This window comes from Rhinoderma darwinii, chromosome 1 (genome assembly GCF_050947455.1).
Source record: "Rhinoderma darwinii isolate aRhiDar2 chromosome 1, aRhiDar2.hap1, whole genome shotgun sequence".
Classification (NCBI taxonomy): domain Eukaryota; kingdom Metazoa; phylum Chordata; class Amphibia; order Anura; family Rhinodermatidae; genus Rhinoderma; species Rhinoderma darwinii.
In genome coordinates, this window is record NC_134687.1 from 12,937,541 (window position 1) to 12,950,498 (window position 12,958).

Consider the following 12,958-nt stretch of genomic DNA (forward strand, 5'->3'; position numbering starts at 1 on the left):
TCTTAAAAGGTGGCCGCTTATCTCCGCATTCCAGGCTGCCTTGCTGAATTAGTAAATAGCCTGTTTACCCGGCCAGGGAAGGAGCTCTGGCACTATTATAAATGTCACAGGAGACGGACGTGGATGGAGCGCGGACGGCCCTGAGTCTCTTGATGGCAGCCAGATGGAAAGTAGCGCGGCGTAATGATAAACATATAGATTGGCGATCCCCCTACGCTCCTATTCATGACAAATGTTGCAACGATTACACTCTAATGCGCTACAGAGATAATGGGTTGGCAGAAAGAAGTCATTATATTTTCTATTCACCGAGTCCTTATTTGAAAATTCTTGCCCGACACTGTAAATACTAATCCCCCCCCCCCTGTGTTCGTATCCAGAGAGTAGAAAAGGGAGCGCTACCCCCCAGACACAAGACATTGATTTCCCTTTTCAGTCGAAACAATTGCAATTTTTTTTTTTTTTTTAAAAGAATCACTTTACGGCTTAAAGATACAATTAGTTACATAGATCCATATAGAAACCTTTTGTCTTTTGTCTGTTGCTGGCCGAGATCTCGGAGGCTGTTTTTCTTCTGTTGCTTCGTTGGCCGCTGCTTGAAGCTGCAATGAAATGAAGAAAAAAAAAGAAAAGAAGATGAAGAACAAATTTTTGGAATTTTTTTTTTTTTATACTTTTGCATTTATTATTATTATTATTATTATTTTTTTTTTGTAAAGCCATAGGTTCGGTCAGCGAGCGGCATGGTGTCATTTAAACAGGGCGGATTGACGTACCCAGCCATTATCTTCCAGTGTAATTTCAGTCAACACAGAAAAAAAAAAATGCCTCTTTCGCAAAAAAGAAGGAGAAAAATAGAAGAGCGCGGTTCTTTTTGTTGTTAGACAAAGTGCTATTTGGAACACACCAGCACATTCAGGTATTGTATAGAGCTAAACTTACCGTTAGAGCACTCAAAAGGATAAAATGCAGCTGCAATATATATACTTTTCTCGTTCGGCACTGCAGGGTTATATACAAGCGCACACAGCGGGTCATACGTACAATGAGCCGTGAGCCTAAAACACTCAGCATGGGACACAGATGTATTCAATAAAATAAGGCATTTAAATTTATGATGATTAATTAAAATTGGGGCATGGGCTGGCCAGGCTTAGAGACAGGGGCTGGGATCTCTGCCATTGGGTTTTATGGATGGATGGATGGGAAATTCTTACGTCTCGTACCGTGAGTATGAATCTATACAGAATATAGGAATACATATATAGGATTGTATATTTTGTCTCCCCCTTTTGGGAAGGGGTAGATACCTAGAACCGGACATACAGAAACCATATCTGGTCGTATAAGAGAGCTCCGTCCAAAAGATGGAGATGAAGGTCACTACTCAACTAGGTCTTAAGGGATTGTTTGAAGAACCGAGAAAGAGGGGCAGCTTGAGAGAAGTTCTGTAGTCATGAACTGGAGCCGGATATCAGAGATAAGGACTATGGCAGGTCAGAGGAGGAATGGAGAGGTTGGTTAAGGATGGGGATGCGTTACAAGCCGATCATCAGAAGTACGTTTTATTTGTAGGCTCATTGGCCGCCAATGAAGAGACAGGTAAGCAGCATGTAGGGAATACATGAGGGACAGAATTGCAGAGTTTATGAGGAAAAGTAAAACTTCCCACAGACAAGAGATGGTGTTGGTCCTTCAAATTTACTTTTGGCCAATTGTCCTACAATTATTTTCTAATACAGAGATACAGAGTTTATCAGATGTCACCATAAACTTCATATTGCAACCAACTAAAGCCCAAAAATGTCAAAAAGGCAGATACAAGTTTTTAACCAATGGTCCATTGCAACGGGTAAAAAAATAACGGGCCAATAAATGGTTGATGGTCAGGAGATGCAGATTTGGATGACAATTATCTATGGTCTACGGCCATATTGAAGGAGAAAATGGATGTTGTGGAAAGACAGCACGATATTGTAGTGGTCAAGGTGAATGTGAACTGCAGTTTCTAGAAGTACAAAACATGGTTATTTAACAACAAATGGCAAAATGCAGATAGCAAAAATTCAGAGCACAGATAACAGTGCTATACAGGGCAGAAATAACAGGGTCATATGAGCACAGATAACGGGACTATGCAGAGCACAAATAACAGAGCCATACAGGGCACAGATAACAGGGCCATACAGGGCACAGAATACCTGGCCATAAGGGGCACAGACAACAGGGCACAGACAACAGGGCACAGACAACAGGGCCATACAGGGCACAGACAACAGGGCACAGATAACAGGACCATACAGGGCACATAAACAGGGCTTTACAGGGCAAAGACAACAGGGTCATAACAGAGCACACAAAACTGGGCCATACAGACCACATATAACAGGGCCATACAGACCACATATAACAGGGCCATACAGAGCACATATAACAGGGCCATACAGTGCACATATAACAGGGCCATACAGAGCACATATAACAGGGCCATACAGAGCACATATAACAGGGCCATACAGTGCACATATAACAGGGCCATACAGAGAACATATAACAGGGCCGTACAGTGCACATATAACAGGGCCATACAGAGCACATATAACAGGGCCATACAGAGCACATATAACAGGGCCATACAGAGCACATATAACAGGGCCATACAGTGCACATACAACAGGGCCATACAGTGCACATATGACAGGGCCATACAGAGAACATATAACAGGACCATACAGTGCACATATAACAGGGCCATACAGAGAACATATAACAATGCCATACAGAGCACATATAATAGGGCCATAGAGAGCACATAAACAAGGCCATACAGAGCACATATAACAGGGCCATACAGTGCACATATAACAGGGCCATACAGTGCACATATAACAGGGCCATACAGAGAACATATAACAGAGCCATACGGTGCACATATAACAGGGCCATACAGAGAACATATAACAGGACCATACAGTGCACATATAACAGGGCCATACAGAGAACATATAACAATGCCATACAGAGCACATATAATAGGGCCATACAGAGCACATAAACATTGCCATACAGAGCACATATAACAGGGCCATACAGTGCACATATAACAGGGCCATACAGAGCACATATAATAGGGCCATACAGAGCACATAAACAAGGCCATACAGAGAACATATAACAAGGCCGTACAGAGAACATATAACAGTGCCATACAGAGCACATATAACAGTGCCATACAGAGAACATATAACAGTGCTATACAGAGAACATATAACAGTGCCATACAAAGCACATATAACAGGGCCATACAGTGCACATATAACAGGGCCATACAGAGCACATATAACAGGGCCATACAGAGAACATATAACAGGGCCATACAGTGCACATATAACAGTGCCATGCAGAGAACATATAACAGGGCCATACAGTGCACATATAACAGGGACATACAGTGCACATATAAAAGGGCCATACAGTGCACATATAACAGGGCCATACAGTGCACATACCACAGGGCCATACAGTGCACATATAACAGGGCCATACAGAGAACATATAACAGGGCCGTACAGAGTGCAGATAATAGAGATTAACAGGACACAGATAATAGAGATTAACAGGACACAGATAATAGAGATTAACAGGACACAGATAATAGAGATTAACAGGACACAGATAATAGGGCTTTGCAGGGTAAAAATAACAGGGCCACAACAGAGTGCAGATAACAAGGGCCATAAAGGGATCAGTTAATAGACCTACCCATTCTCCGTCATATTATCATGATGAACCCTCATGAATTCTACCCTTTGACTTACCCTGCCCCCACCATGGACTGGATAACAAAATGCAAAAAACGAATACATTACAATAACCCCCACCCTTCACCCTCACTCTCTAGGTACACTGGGGACCTTAAAGGATGCATGGTGGGTGTTGTTGTAACGTAACAGTTGCGGTGGGTCTTGTAGCCAGTATGTCCTCTATCAATCACCTATGGTGGCAGCAGGGGTAGCATGGTACTGGTCATCACAGGAGGCATGTTGAGTGGCCACTGGGCAGCCCCCCACCCCTCAATCCCTGTTTTTTTTTAGAAACGCTGTAAAAAAAATCCCTGTTGGAAAACTCTGTTTTTGGGTAATGAAGTAAACATGGCAACTACAACTAAAATAAGAGTGCGCCCACACAGCCTAGACCACGGGACCCGAGGGCTCTGCAGAACCCCCAGTTGGGAATCGCTTAAAAAAAACTAAAAAAAAAAAAAAGAACAACAACCCTTGAGCTCTAATTTTTTTTTCATGTTTGCCGATGTCTGAACTGCTACATTATGTCAACTAGTCCATGAGAAGTCTCTGGTCACCTTGATCGGGCTCTGAATTGAATATGGCATCTTTGTCTCGATAACCACGAAACCGCGGTTCTCCTCTGACAATGTATAAGCTGAAAGCTTCTGTCCAATATTGGAGTCACATATCCAGCTACCCACAAATGTGACTTTCAAGCATGGGAGCTTATAATGCACGCCAAGCCTCCTCTTTATGCTCCATATAGTTTAGGTCCCGTTTTATGAATCCACTTACTCAACATGTCATATTTAGAAGGACGGACCCATTACCTGCTCCAGACATTGATTTCCTTTCTGCAGATTTTTCCTAAAATTACACTGCCACAGCTGTTCCCTGTTTGGAAGGGCTAGAATTTCACACTAGTATGTTCAATAAGAAAAGCAAAGGTCTTCGGTGTCTGTTTTCCAAGTGAACTCTCTTACCCCCTGAATATAAATCTTATATTTATAAAGAGTAACTCCAGGCACAAGTGATGAGGGGTGAACGCAGGGTTTTGTTAAGGGGGGGTTCACTGGTGTGGATATGTAATGTACTGTACAAGTACCCATAGGTAGACATATACTTGCTAGATATAGTCAGTGGCCTCATAACAAAGCACATAAATCATGCTACCCCAGTGTATAGATAGACAATATCTCCAAAAATAGCACCATACAAACAGTGTACCCAAAAATAGTACCATGCATATAGTGCACGTGAGAAAAGTGGGCACTATATCCAGCCAAAATATTGCTATACTGTGCTTTAAAAAAAGTTCCGCACATAGGGCTCCCTAAGATAGTACCATACGTTTAGTGCCATAGGCGTGCTGCCACCTAAAATAGCGCCATACTGTACATATAGTGCCCCAAAAATAGTGCCAGACAAATCGGGGCCCACCAAAATATTGTCACATAAATATTGTCCGCAAATATATTGCAATAGAGTGCCCATGAAAATAGTCCCGTACATAATGCACCATAAATTTGTGCCCTACATAGTGCCCCCAAAATATTGCCATAGAATGGCCCAAAAATTAATCCCAAACTTTCCATATATATATATATATAGTGCCATAGGTATACTGCCACCTAAAATAGTGCCATATACAAAGTGACCCCAAAAATAGTGCCATACACAGTGCTCCCAATAATACTGCCACATAGCTAGTGCTCCCTAAATATTGCCATAGAATGCCCCTGAAAGTACTTCCACACATAGTGCTCTCTAAAATAGTGTTATGCACGTAGTGCACACAAAAATACTGTCCCTTAGTGCTCCAAAAATAGTCACACATAGGGGTCCCTAAGATAGTACAACAGTGAAAAAAAAACAGAGCCCACAAAAATATTGTTATACAAAGTGTCTGCCAATATATAGCCATAGATTACCCTTGAAAATAGTACTGTACGTAGAACACCTTAAAATAACACCACATATATATATATTGCATGCAAAAAATAATGGTGCACACATAGTGCCCCCCAAAACATTGTTATAGAGTGCCCCAAAAAATAGTCCCACACATTTAATACATATAGCGCCATAAGTATGTTGCCATCTAAAATAATTCCATATACAAAGTGTCCCCAAAAATAGTGCCACACAAACAGTGCCTACAAAAATAGTGTCACTTAGCTAGTGATCCCCAATTATTGCCATAGAGTGCCCCTGAAAAAATTTTCCACACATAGTGCTCTCTAAATAGTGCCATACATATACTGGTAACCAACTAAAACCATACAGAGTGCCCCCGGAAAATAATGATTGGGCTCGGAAGCCTGGTACCGGCTGGGTTGGCGTGTCCCGTAACCCCCCTCCCTTACGTAAGCCCCTGCACGGTTTTGATAAAAAAAAATTGTTATTTTGAATGACAGTCCCATCATACCTTAGAATGGAGTACAAATTACACATTTATGATATTTGGGAGGTGCCTCTTCCTGCGCTCATTGTCGCCACCTAGTGTTGAGAAATGCCTTATGCTATTAACAGTGGTTGGTTAGCTATAGCACTGACAAACTAACCTGAGTATCGACTAGAATAGGGACCTGAACAGATAGAAGTATATTTATATCTCAAGAAAATTGCTCTTTAACACCAGGTCCCTGTTTTTTTTTTTTTTTTTAATGCAGTCCACATAGCAGGCGGCATCTCAAAACAAACATTGTCCTAATGTGAGTCCTTATCAAAACGCGTGATTTATCTCTCCCCGCCTGCGCATAATCCCGGAATGCACTGGTACATTGGGTCTGCCGCTAGTTTAACCTTAAGCCTTAAAGAAATTATTTTTCTTTCCACCCGCAAAGGATCGGTAGAAGGAAGAGTGAGAGTGCTAGTTCACGTACAATGTGTGGATTTGGCCGGATTGCAATCACAGACGAGAAGAAAGAAATGTCGGCCTCATAACTTATCTCTCCGGCGGATTAGGAAAGGGTAAAAAGTGGAATTTTAGGTAAAGGCTTGAGCATCAATGTGTGGTTCTGAATAATGGCAGGAAAAGACATGAACACAGGGAATAAGGCCTGGACCACCTTGTACATGGATTGTATGGCACGCACAGAACCTACAGATTGTTTATAGGGTGAGGAAATATACGTGACCTCCGCATTGGACATAATGTTGTTAGCGGGAGCTAGTTCTCCCGTTTCTCCAGTGGGAACATTTCTATACGACATGAAGTCTGGGCCGTATACTAAATCCTCTGCGCAGGGGTGTTCCAGGAATTGACATCGATGACCTATCCTTAGGATTGTCAATCAATGTGTGATCAGTAGGATTCCGACCCTAGGGATCACTGATTGGCAGAATGATGATAAGCCTCTTCATCCGCTCTTAGGTCAGCCATGTGCCCTTCACTGTTTCACAGCCAAAAATGGAGGAAAGGGTTTTTCTCTATCATTATTAAGGTTTAGTGTCTAATTGAAGAGGTTTTACGGAAATTTACTTTGATGGCCAATATTTGGACAGTGTCATGAATGGAAGCGTGACCTGTCTGGAACGAAAAGGAAGGGTCTGAGGAGGTTTAGAAATTGCCAAGGTACCTATGTTCTGCAGATCGTGGTGTCCCTAAGCCTAGCCCCCACTGATCACACATTAATGGCCTCTCATAAAGTAGGCCACCAAATGACTGGAAAACCCCTTTTTAAAAGAATAAAAATTAAAATTAAAGAGGATATCCAGGGTTATAAAAACATGGCTGCTCTTTTCCAAAATCAGCACCACACCTGTCCATGAGTTGTGTTTGGAATTGCATCTCAGCTCCATTGAAGTCAATGGGGCAGTACTGCGATGCCACACATAACCTGTGGACAGGTGTGGTGCTGATGTTGGAAGAGAGCAGCCATGTTTTTCTAATTCTGAACAGTCCCTTTAATGACTAAAAAGACCCTCTCCTTCTAGTCCTTCATTTTTGGGGAGAGGACCGGATCCAGCTAGGTCTCTTTTGCAGAAAATACAATAAGGAAAGTATATGTGTCAGTAAGCTGCCTCCCAGCAGCAGAAAAAAACAGGGTTAAAGGGGTTGTCCAGGCAGGGGGCGTTGTCATAGATCATCAGTACATGATTGGAGGGGGTCCGACACCCAGACCCCGCACCGATCAGCTGTTTTGGCTGCCTCCGGGAACTGGAAGTTATGCAGTGGTTGGTGCCGGGAAGCAGATGGTCCCGGTCACAGTATAGCGGCCATTCTGCAGTGCTGGAGCTCTGCTCCTATTCAAAGGGCCGGTTTTAAACAAAGTGTGGCCCTGGGCAAAGTTAAAAGTGGGGCCCCAAATGCTGAATTACTGTATAAATAATGCAGTCAATTCAGAAGGCGGTGTGAAGAGAACTGCGTTACTGATTTCTAGCACGTCCAGAAGAGGCTGGACACAGCCCGCAGGGATTAAGGGAAGCCGACATGACCGTCCTGGTAGGGAAAGGGTTAATTAGGTGAGGGAGAGTTGGAAGGAGCTGGAGGAGGGACGGGGAGGAGTTAAGGGGGACGGGGGGGCCGTTACTGCGCTTCCCGCTGTTTCTCGGCATTGAGCCGGAAGCAGCAGGAGGAGTAACACAAGAACAGTAAGCTCCCACCCTCCCGCCCTTGGTTTTTGTTACTCCTTAGGTCTTATGTACGTCCGTATATGAGCGTTGTGTTTTATTTGTGTGCTTATCTAACATGTTTTTCTTTTTTCCGGAGTAGGTTCTGTTGTCATGGCAGCTGGCGGGGGGAGTCCTTGAGGCCAGTCAGTACAAAATGGTGGGGGGGTCGCATCGGGGGTATGCGTCCCCCAAAAAAGGTACATGGTTGAAGACTTCATCGGGTGTTATCCCTTTGAAGTGGTCTTCTGGTGGAAGGTATATCACTTGAAGGCTTCATCGGGTGTTATCCCTTTGAAGTGGACTTCTAGTGGTCGGTATATCACTTGAGGGCTTCATCGGGTGTTATCCCCTTGAAGTGGACTTCTAGTGGTTGGAGCCACCTGCAGAGGTGAACGGTGCTTCCGAGCTGGTTTACGGCTGGAGGTAATTGGTGGTTTGCAGATGGCTAATTCGGTGTGTTCTTAAAAAGGAACATCTGAAGGGGCTTCAAGGACTTCCTCTGCTCGGGTTAATGTTAACGTTAAATTGTTATTTACGATTCTGACCCATGTTGGGTCATGTGAATTATTAGGAGGAATTCTATGGCGGATTCCTAACTAGCTATCCGAATGTTTCGGATTTAAATTGTTTTTATAAAACTGTGAAATTAATAAACGGCTGCTGTGGCCATTTCACATCCAACCTCGGTGTCACGTGTCTTTACTAAAGTGGGGGTGGGGGGATAGGATGATCTAAGGTTAACGCACGACTCTACCTAGGCAGGTCAAGGAGTGTTGCAAACCCCAAAGCATAAGTCCCCCCTCCCATACAAAAAATTATTTATATACATATACAGTTATTAAATCATACCAGATGAAATATTACTTGCATACTGTTACTGGCCACAACTCACTATGATAAGTGTCATGTCCGTGGCTGCGGGCCGTCAGGTTCACTCTCCCCCTGACGGCCATGGATCGGCGAGCGCTGGCCCCAGTCTCCTCCTCAGGAGACGCCAGCGCTCACTTCCACTCACCTCGGCCGGATCCCGTAGGGTGCGCGCGCACGCTCGTGCCCACTCTTAAAGGGGCAGCACGCGCACCGGACTTTAATGAGTATCAGCCCATGAGTGCCCTGGACTTTAAGAGGGGCCCAGCCCCTTGCTTCAATGCCTGAGCGTTGTTTGTCGTACCCTACTTTGTCTATGCAAATGGTCTCCTAGTGTTTTCCAGTTCCAGTGTTCCCTGTTCCTGTATCCTGTAACCTGTATCCCATGCTATCCTGGTCAAGTGCAGTGCTGTATCTACGCCTGTCCTGCTACTCCACGCCTGACATCTACCTGCTGCCTAGTCCCAGCCGAGCCTGCCTTTCTACTGTCCGAGCTGCCACAGGTACCCTATACGAACTATAAACTTTAACTTGCGCCCTGTTGGCCAGCTGCCATACCGCCAAGGCGGTACGGCCCAGTGGGTCCACGAACCCTACGTGACAGTACGCTCAGGCCATGGACCCCGCTGGTCGATCCAAGACCATGAAGACGTCACAAGAGATGTGGGCGGATATGCTAGACATCCGGTCTTGACAGGACCAACTTCTCCAGGCCTTGAATATTCTCACACGTCGGCAGAAGGCACAAGCTGCCGTTCCTCCTACTACACCTCCTGGCAGTTGATCTGCGTTTTTCCTTGCCACTTCCTGACCGCTATGATTGAGACGCAGGTACCTGTCGTGGATTTTTTAACCAGTGCCAGATCCACTTCAGCCTGTATCCTAGGGCATTTTCGTCTGATGGCACAAGGGTCGCTTTCATCATCTCTCTTCTTACTGGCAAGGCTCTTGCATGGGCGAACCCTATCTGGGAGAGACAAGGACCAGAGGACCAGAGACCCGTGACTTCCAAGGGTTCCTCCGGACATTTCGTCTGGACGAGTCTCCTCTGCAGCGGGTACTTTGTTGAACCTGCGCAAAGGAGACATCTCTGTTGGCGAGTACGCCATCCACTTCCGCACCCTGGCGGGAGAACTGTTGTGGAACAATGAGTCCCTGGTGGCTACAATCTGGCATGGACTGTCTCCTAAAATTAAGGACGAACTTGTCGCTCGAGACCTGCCATCTACCCTGGATGACCTCATCCTTCTGGCTGCCCGGATTGATAGAAGGATCCGAGAACGGTTCCAAGAGGTTCATTGGGAGGGAGGCCTTCCTAGTCCGGCCCCTACCTTGCAGAAACCCCTGCCGTCCTCAGATGCCTATCCTCCTAAGGAGTCTGTGAGGATGGACCAATATAAGCTATCTACCCAGGAGAGACAACGCAGAAGCATTTTTGGACTCTGTCTATATTGCGGCCTCGGAGGCCATCTTGTGTCCCCAAAAGCCCCAAAGCCTAGGGTTGGTAGGAGAGACAACCTTGGGCAAAGAAGGACTCCCGTCTAAATTGTCCATACCCATGACCATAGTATCCGGTGAGAGAACACATCAGGTCTCTGCATATCTGGACTGTGGATCCGCTGCTAATTTCATTTGTAGTGACCTGGTGGACTTTCTTTGGTTGCCCACTACCCCTCTGGAGAGACTGTTGATGGTTGCATCGGTAAATGGACTACCTCTGCCAGACCCAGTTATAGCTGTGACCAAGCTGCTGAGGCTCCAAGCAGGGGCTCTCCACTCCGAACTTCTGTCGCTCTATGTCCTATCCAAAGCCGTTAACCCTGTGTTGCTGGACCTGCCTTGGCTCCTACTACATGCCCCAGTCCTGGACTGGAATTCTGGAGGGGTTCTCCAGTGGGGCCCTGAGTGTCACAGCCGATGCCTGGTGCAGATTTGTTCGGCTCAGCCTTCTCTGCCTCGGTCATTGGCAGGATTGCCTGGTCATTATGATGCATTTTCGGATGTCTTCAGCAAGAGGGATGCGGAGACATTGCCCCCACACCGGGCGTATGACTGCCCTATCTAGCTGATTCCTGGTGCATCCCTTTCCCATGGTAGGGTATATCCTCTCTACTTGCCAGAGACTTTGTCCATGTCCACCTATGTTAAAGAGAACTTGGAGAAGGGTTGCATACAGAAGTCTTCCTCCCTGGCAGGAGCCGGGTTCTTTGTAAAAAAGAAGGATGGTTCTCTACGTCCTTGTATTGAATACCGAGGTCTCAACCAGATCACGGTGAAAAATAAATATTTGCCACTGATCTCAGAACTGTTTGATCGTATATGTGGTGCCAAGATTTTTTCCAAACTAGACCTGCGTGGGGCTTACAACCTAGTCCGGATTCGCCGGGGTGACGAATGGTAGACTGCATTTAACACCCGTGATGGACACTATGAATATCTAGTAATGCCCTTCGGCCTGTGTAATGCTCCTGTGGTCCTCCAGGAGTTTGTTAATGACATTTTCTGTGACCTCCTCTATGTTTGTGTTGTTGTCTATCTTGATGATATCTTGATTTTTTCTCCAGATCCTATGACGCATCAGAGACATGTCCGTAAAGTTTTGCTGCGGTTAAGGGAGAATCGTCTGTTCGCCAAGTTCTAGAAGTGTGTGTTTGAAAAAGATGCTCTAACCTTCCTGGGCTACATCATCTCGAATCGAGGTCTCGAGATGGATCCTGAAAGGTAAAGTCCGTCCTGCAATGGCCACGCCTTCAAGGCTTGAGGGCCATACAGCGCTTTCTGGGATTTGCCAATTTTTACAGACAGTTTATTCCAAACGTCTCCTCACTGACTTCTTCTATCTCTAACCTCACTAAGAAGGGCATGAACGCCAAGGTGTGGAGGCAGAGTCCGCATTCAATAGCCTGAAGAGTGCCTTCACATCAGCCTCTATCCTCCATCATCCAGATGTCTCTCTACAGTTCTCGTTGGAGGTGGACGCATCCTCTGTCGGTGCTGGCACACTCCTGTTCCAGAGAGGCTCCAAGGGCAAGTCAATGGTATGTGGATATTTTTCTAAGCTCTTCTCTTCCGCAGAACGCATCTACTCTATTGGGGATCGGGAGTTACTGGCCATAAAATTGGCTCTGGAGGAGTGGAGACATCTACTAGAGGGCGCAGCTCATCTCAGCCTGATTTTTACGGACCATAAGAACCTCACCTATCTTCAGACGGCCCAACGGCTGAACCCTTGTCAGGCCAGGTGGTCACTGTTCTTTACCAGGTTCCAGTTTGAGCTCCATTATTGTCTGGCCGACAAGAATGTGAGGGCCGATGCCTTGTCCAGGTCTTTCGAGAGAGAAGATACCATGGAAATTCCACAGAAGATTATTAATCCGTCTTGCATTGTCTCTATCAATCCCCTGTAAGTTGGGGACATTCCTCCAGGGAGGACTTTTGTGCGCCTGGCTGACCAAGGGAGAATCCTCCGCTGGGGACAATCCTCTAGACTGGCAGGTCACGCGGGGACCCGTAAGACCCGGGATCTGATTGCCCGTCATTTCTGATGGCCCACACTGCCCAAGGACATTATGGACTTTGTTTCTTCCTGTTCAGTATGTGCAGCCAATAAGGTCGCTCACTCCAGACCTGCTGGCCTGCTCCAGCCATTGCCTGTGCCCAATGCTTCCTGGCAGCATATAGCTATGGAC

At 45.7% G+C, this 12,958-nt stretch overlaps 1 protein-coding gene across 1 annotated transcript in view; it reads right to left on the reverse strand.

Annotated features, from left to right (window-relative positions):
* Positions 1-12,958, reverse strand: part of GFRA4 (GDNF family receptor alpha 4) — a 408,185-nt gene that overhangs the window by 127,579 nt on the left and 267,648 nt on the right. The window contains exon 2 of the mRNA XM_075855772.1: positions 525-602. Coding sequence (XP_075711887.1) covers positions 525-602 — 78 coding nt within the window. The remainder of the gene's footprint in view (positions 1-524; positions 603-12,958) is intronic.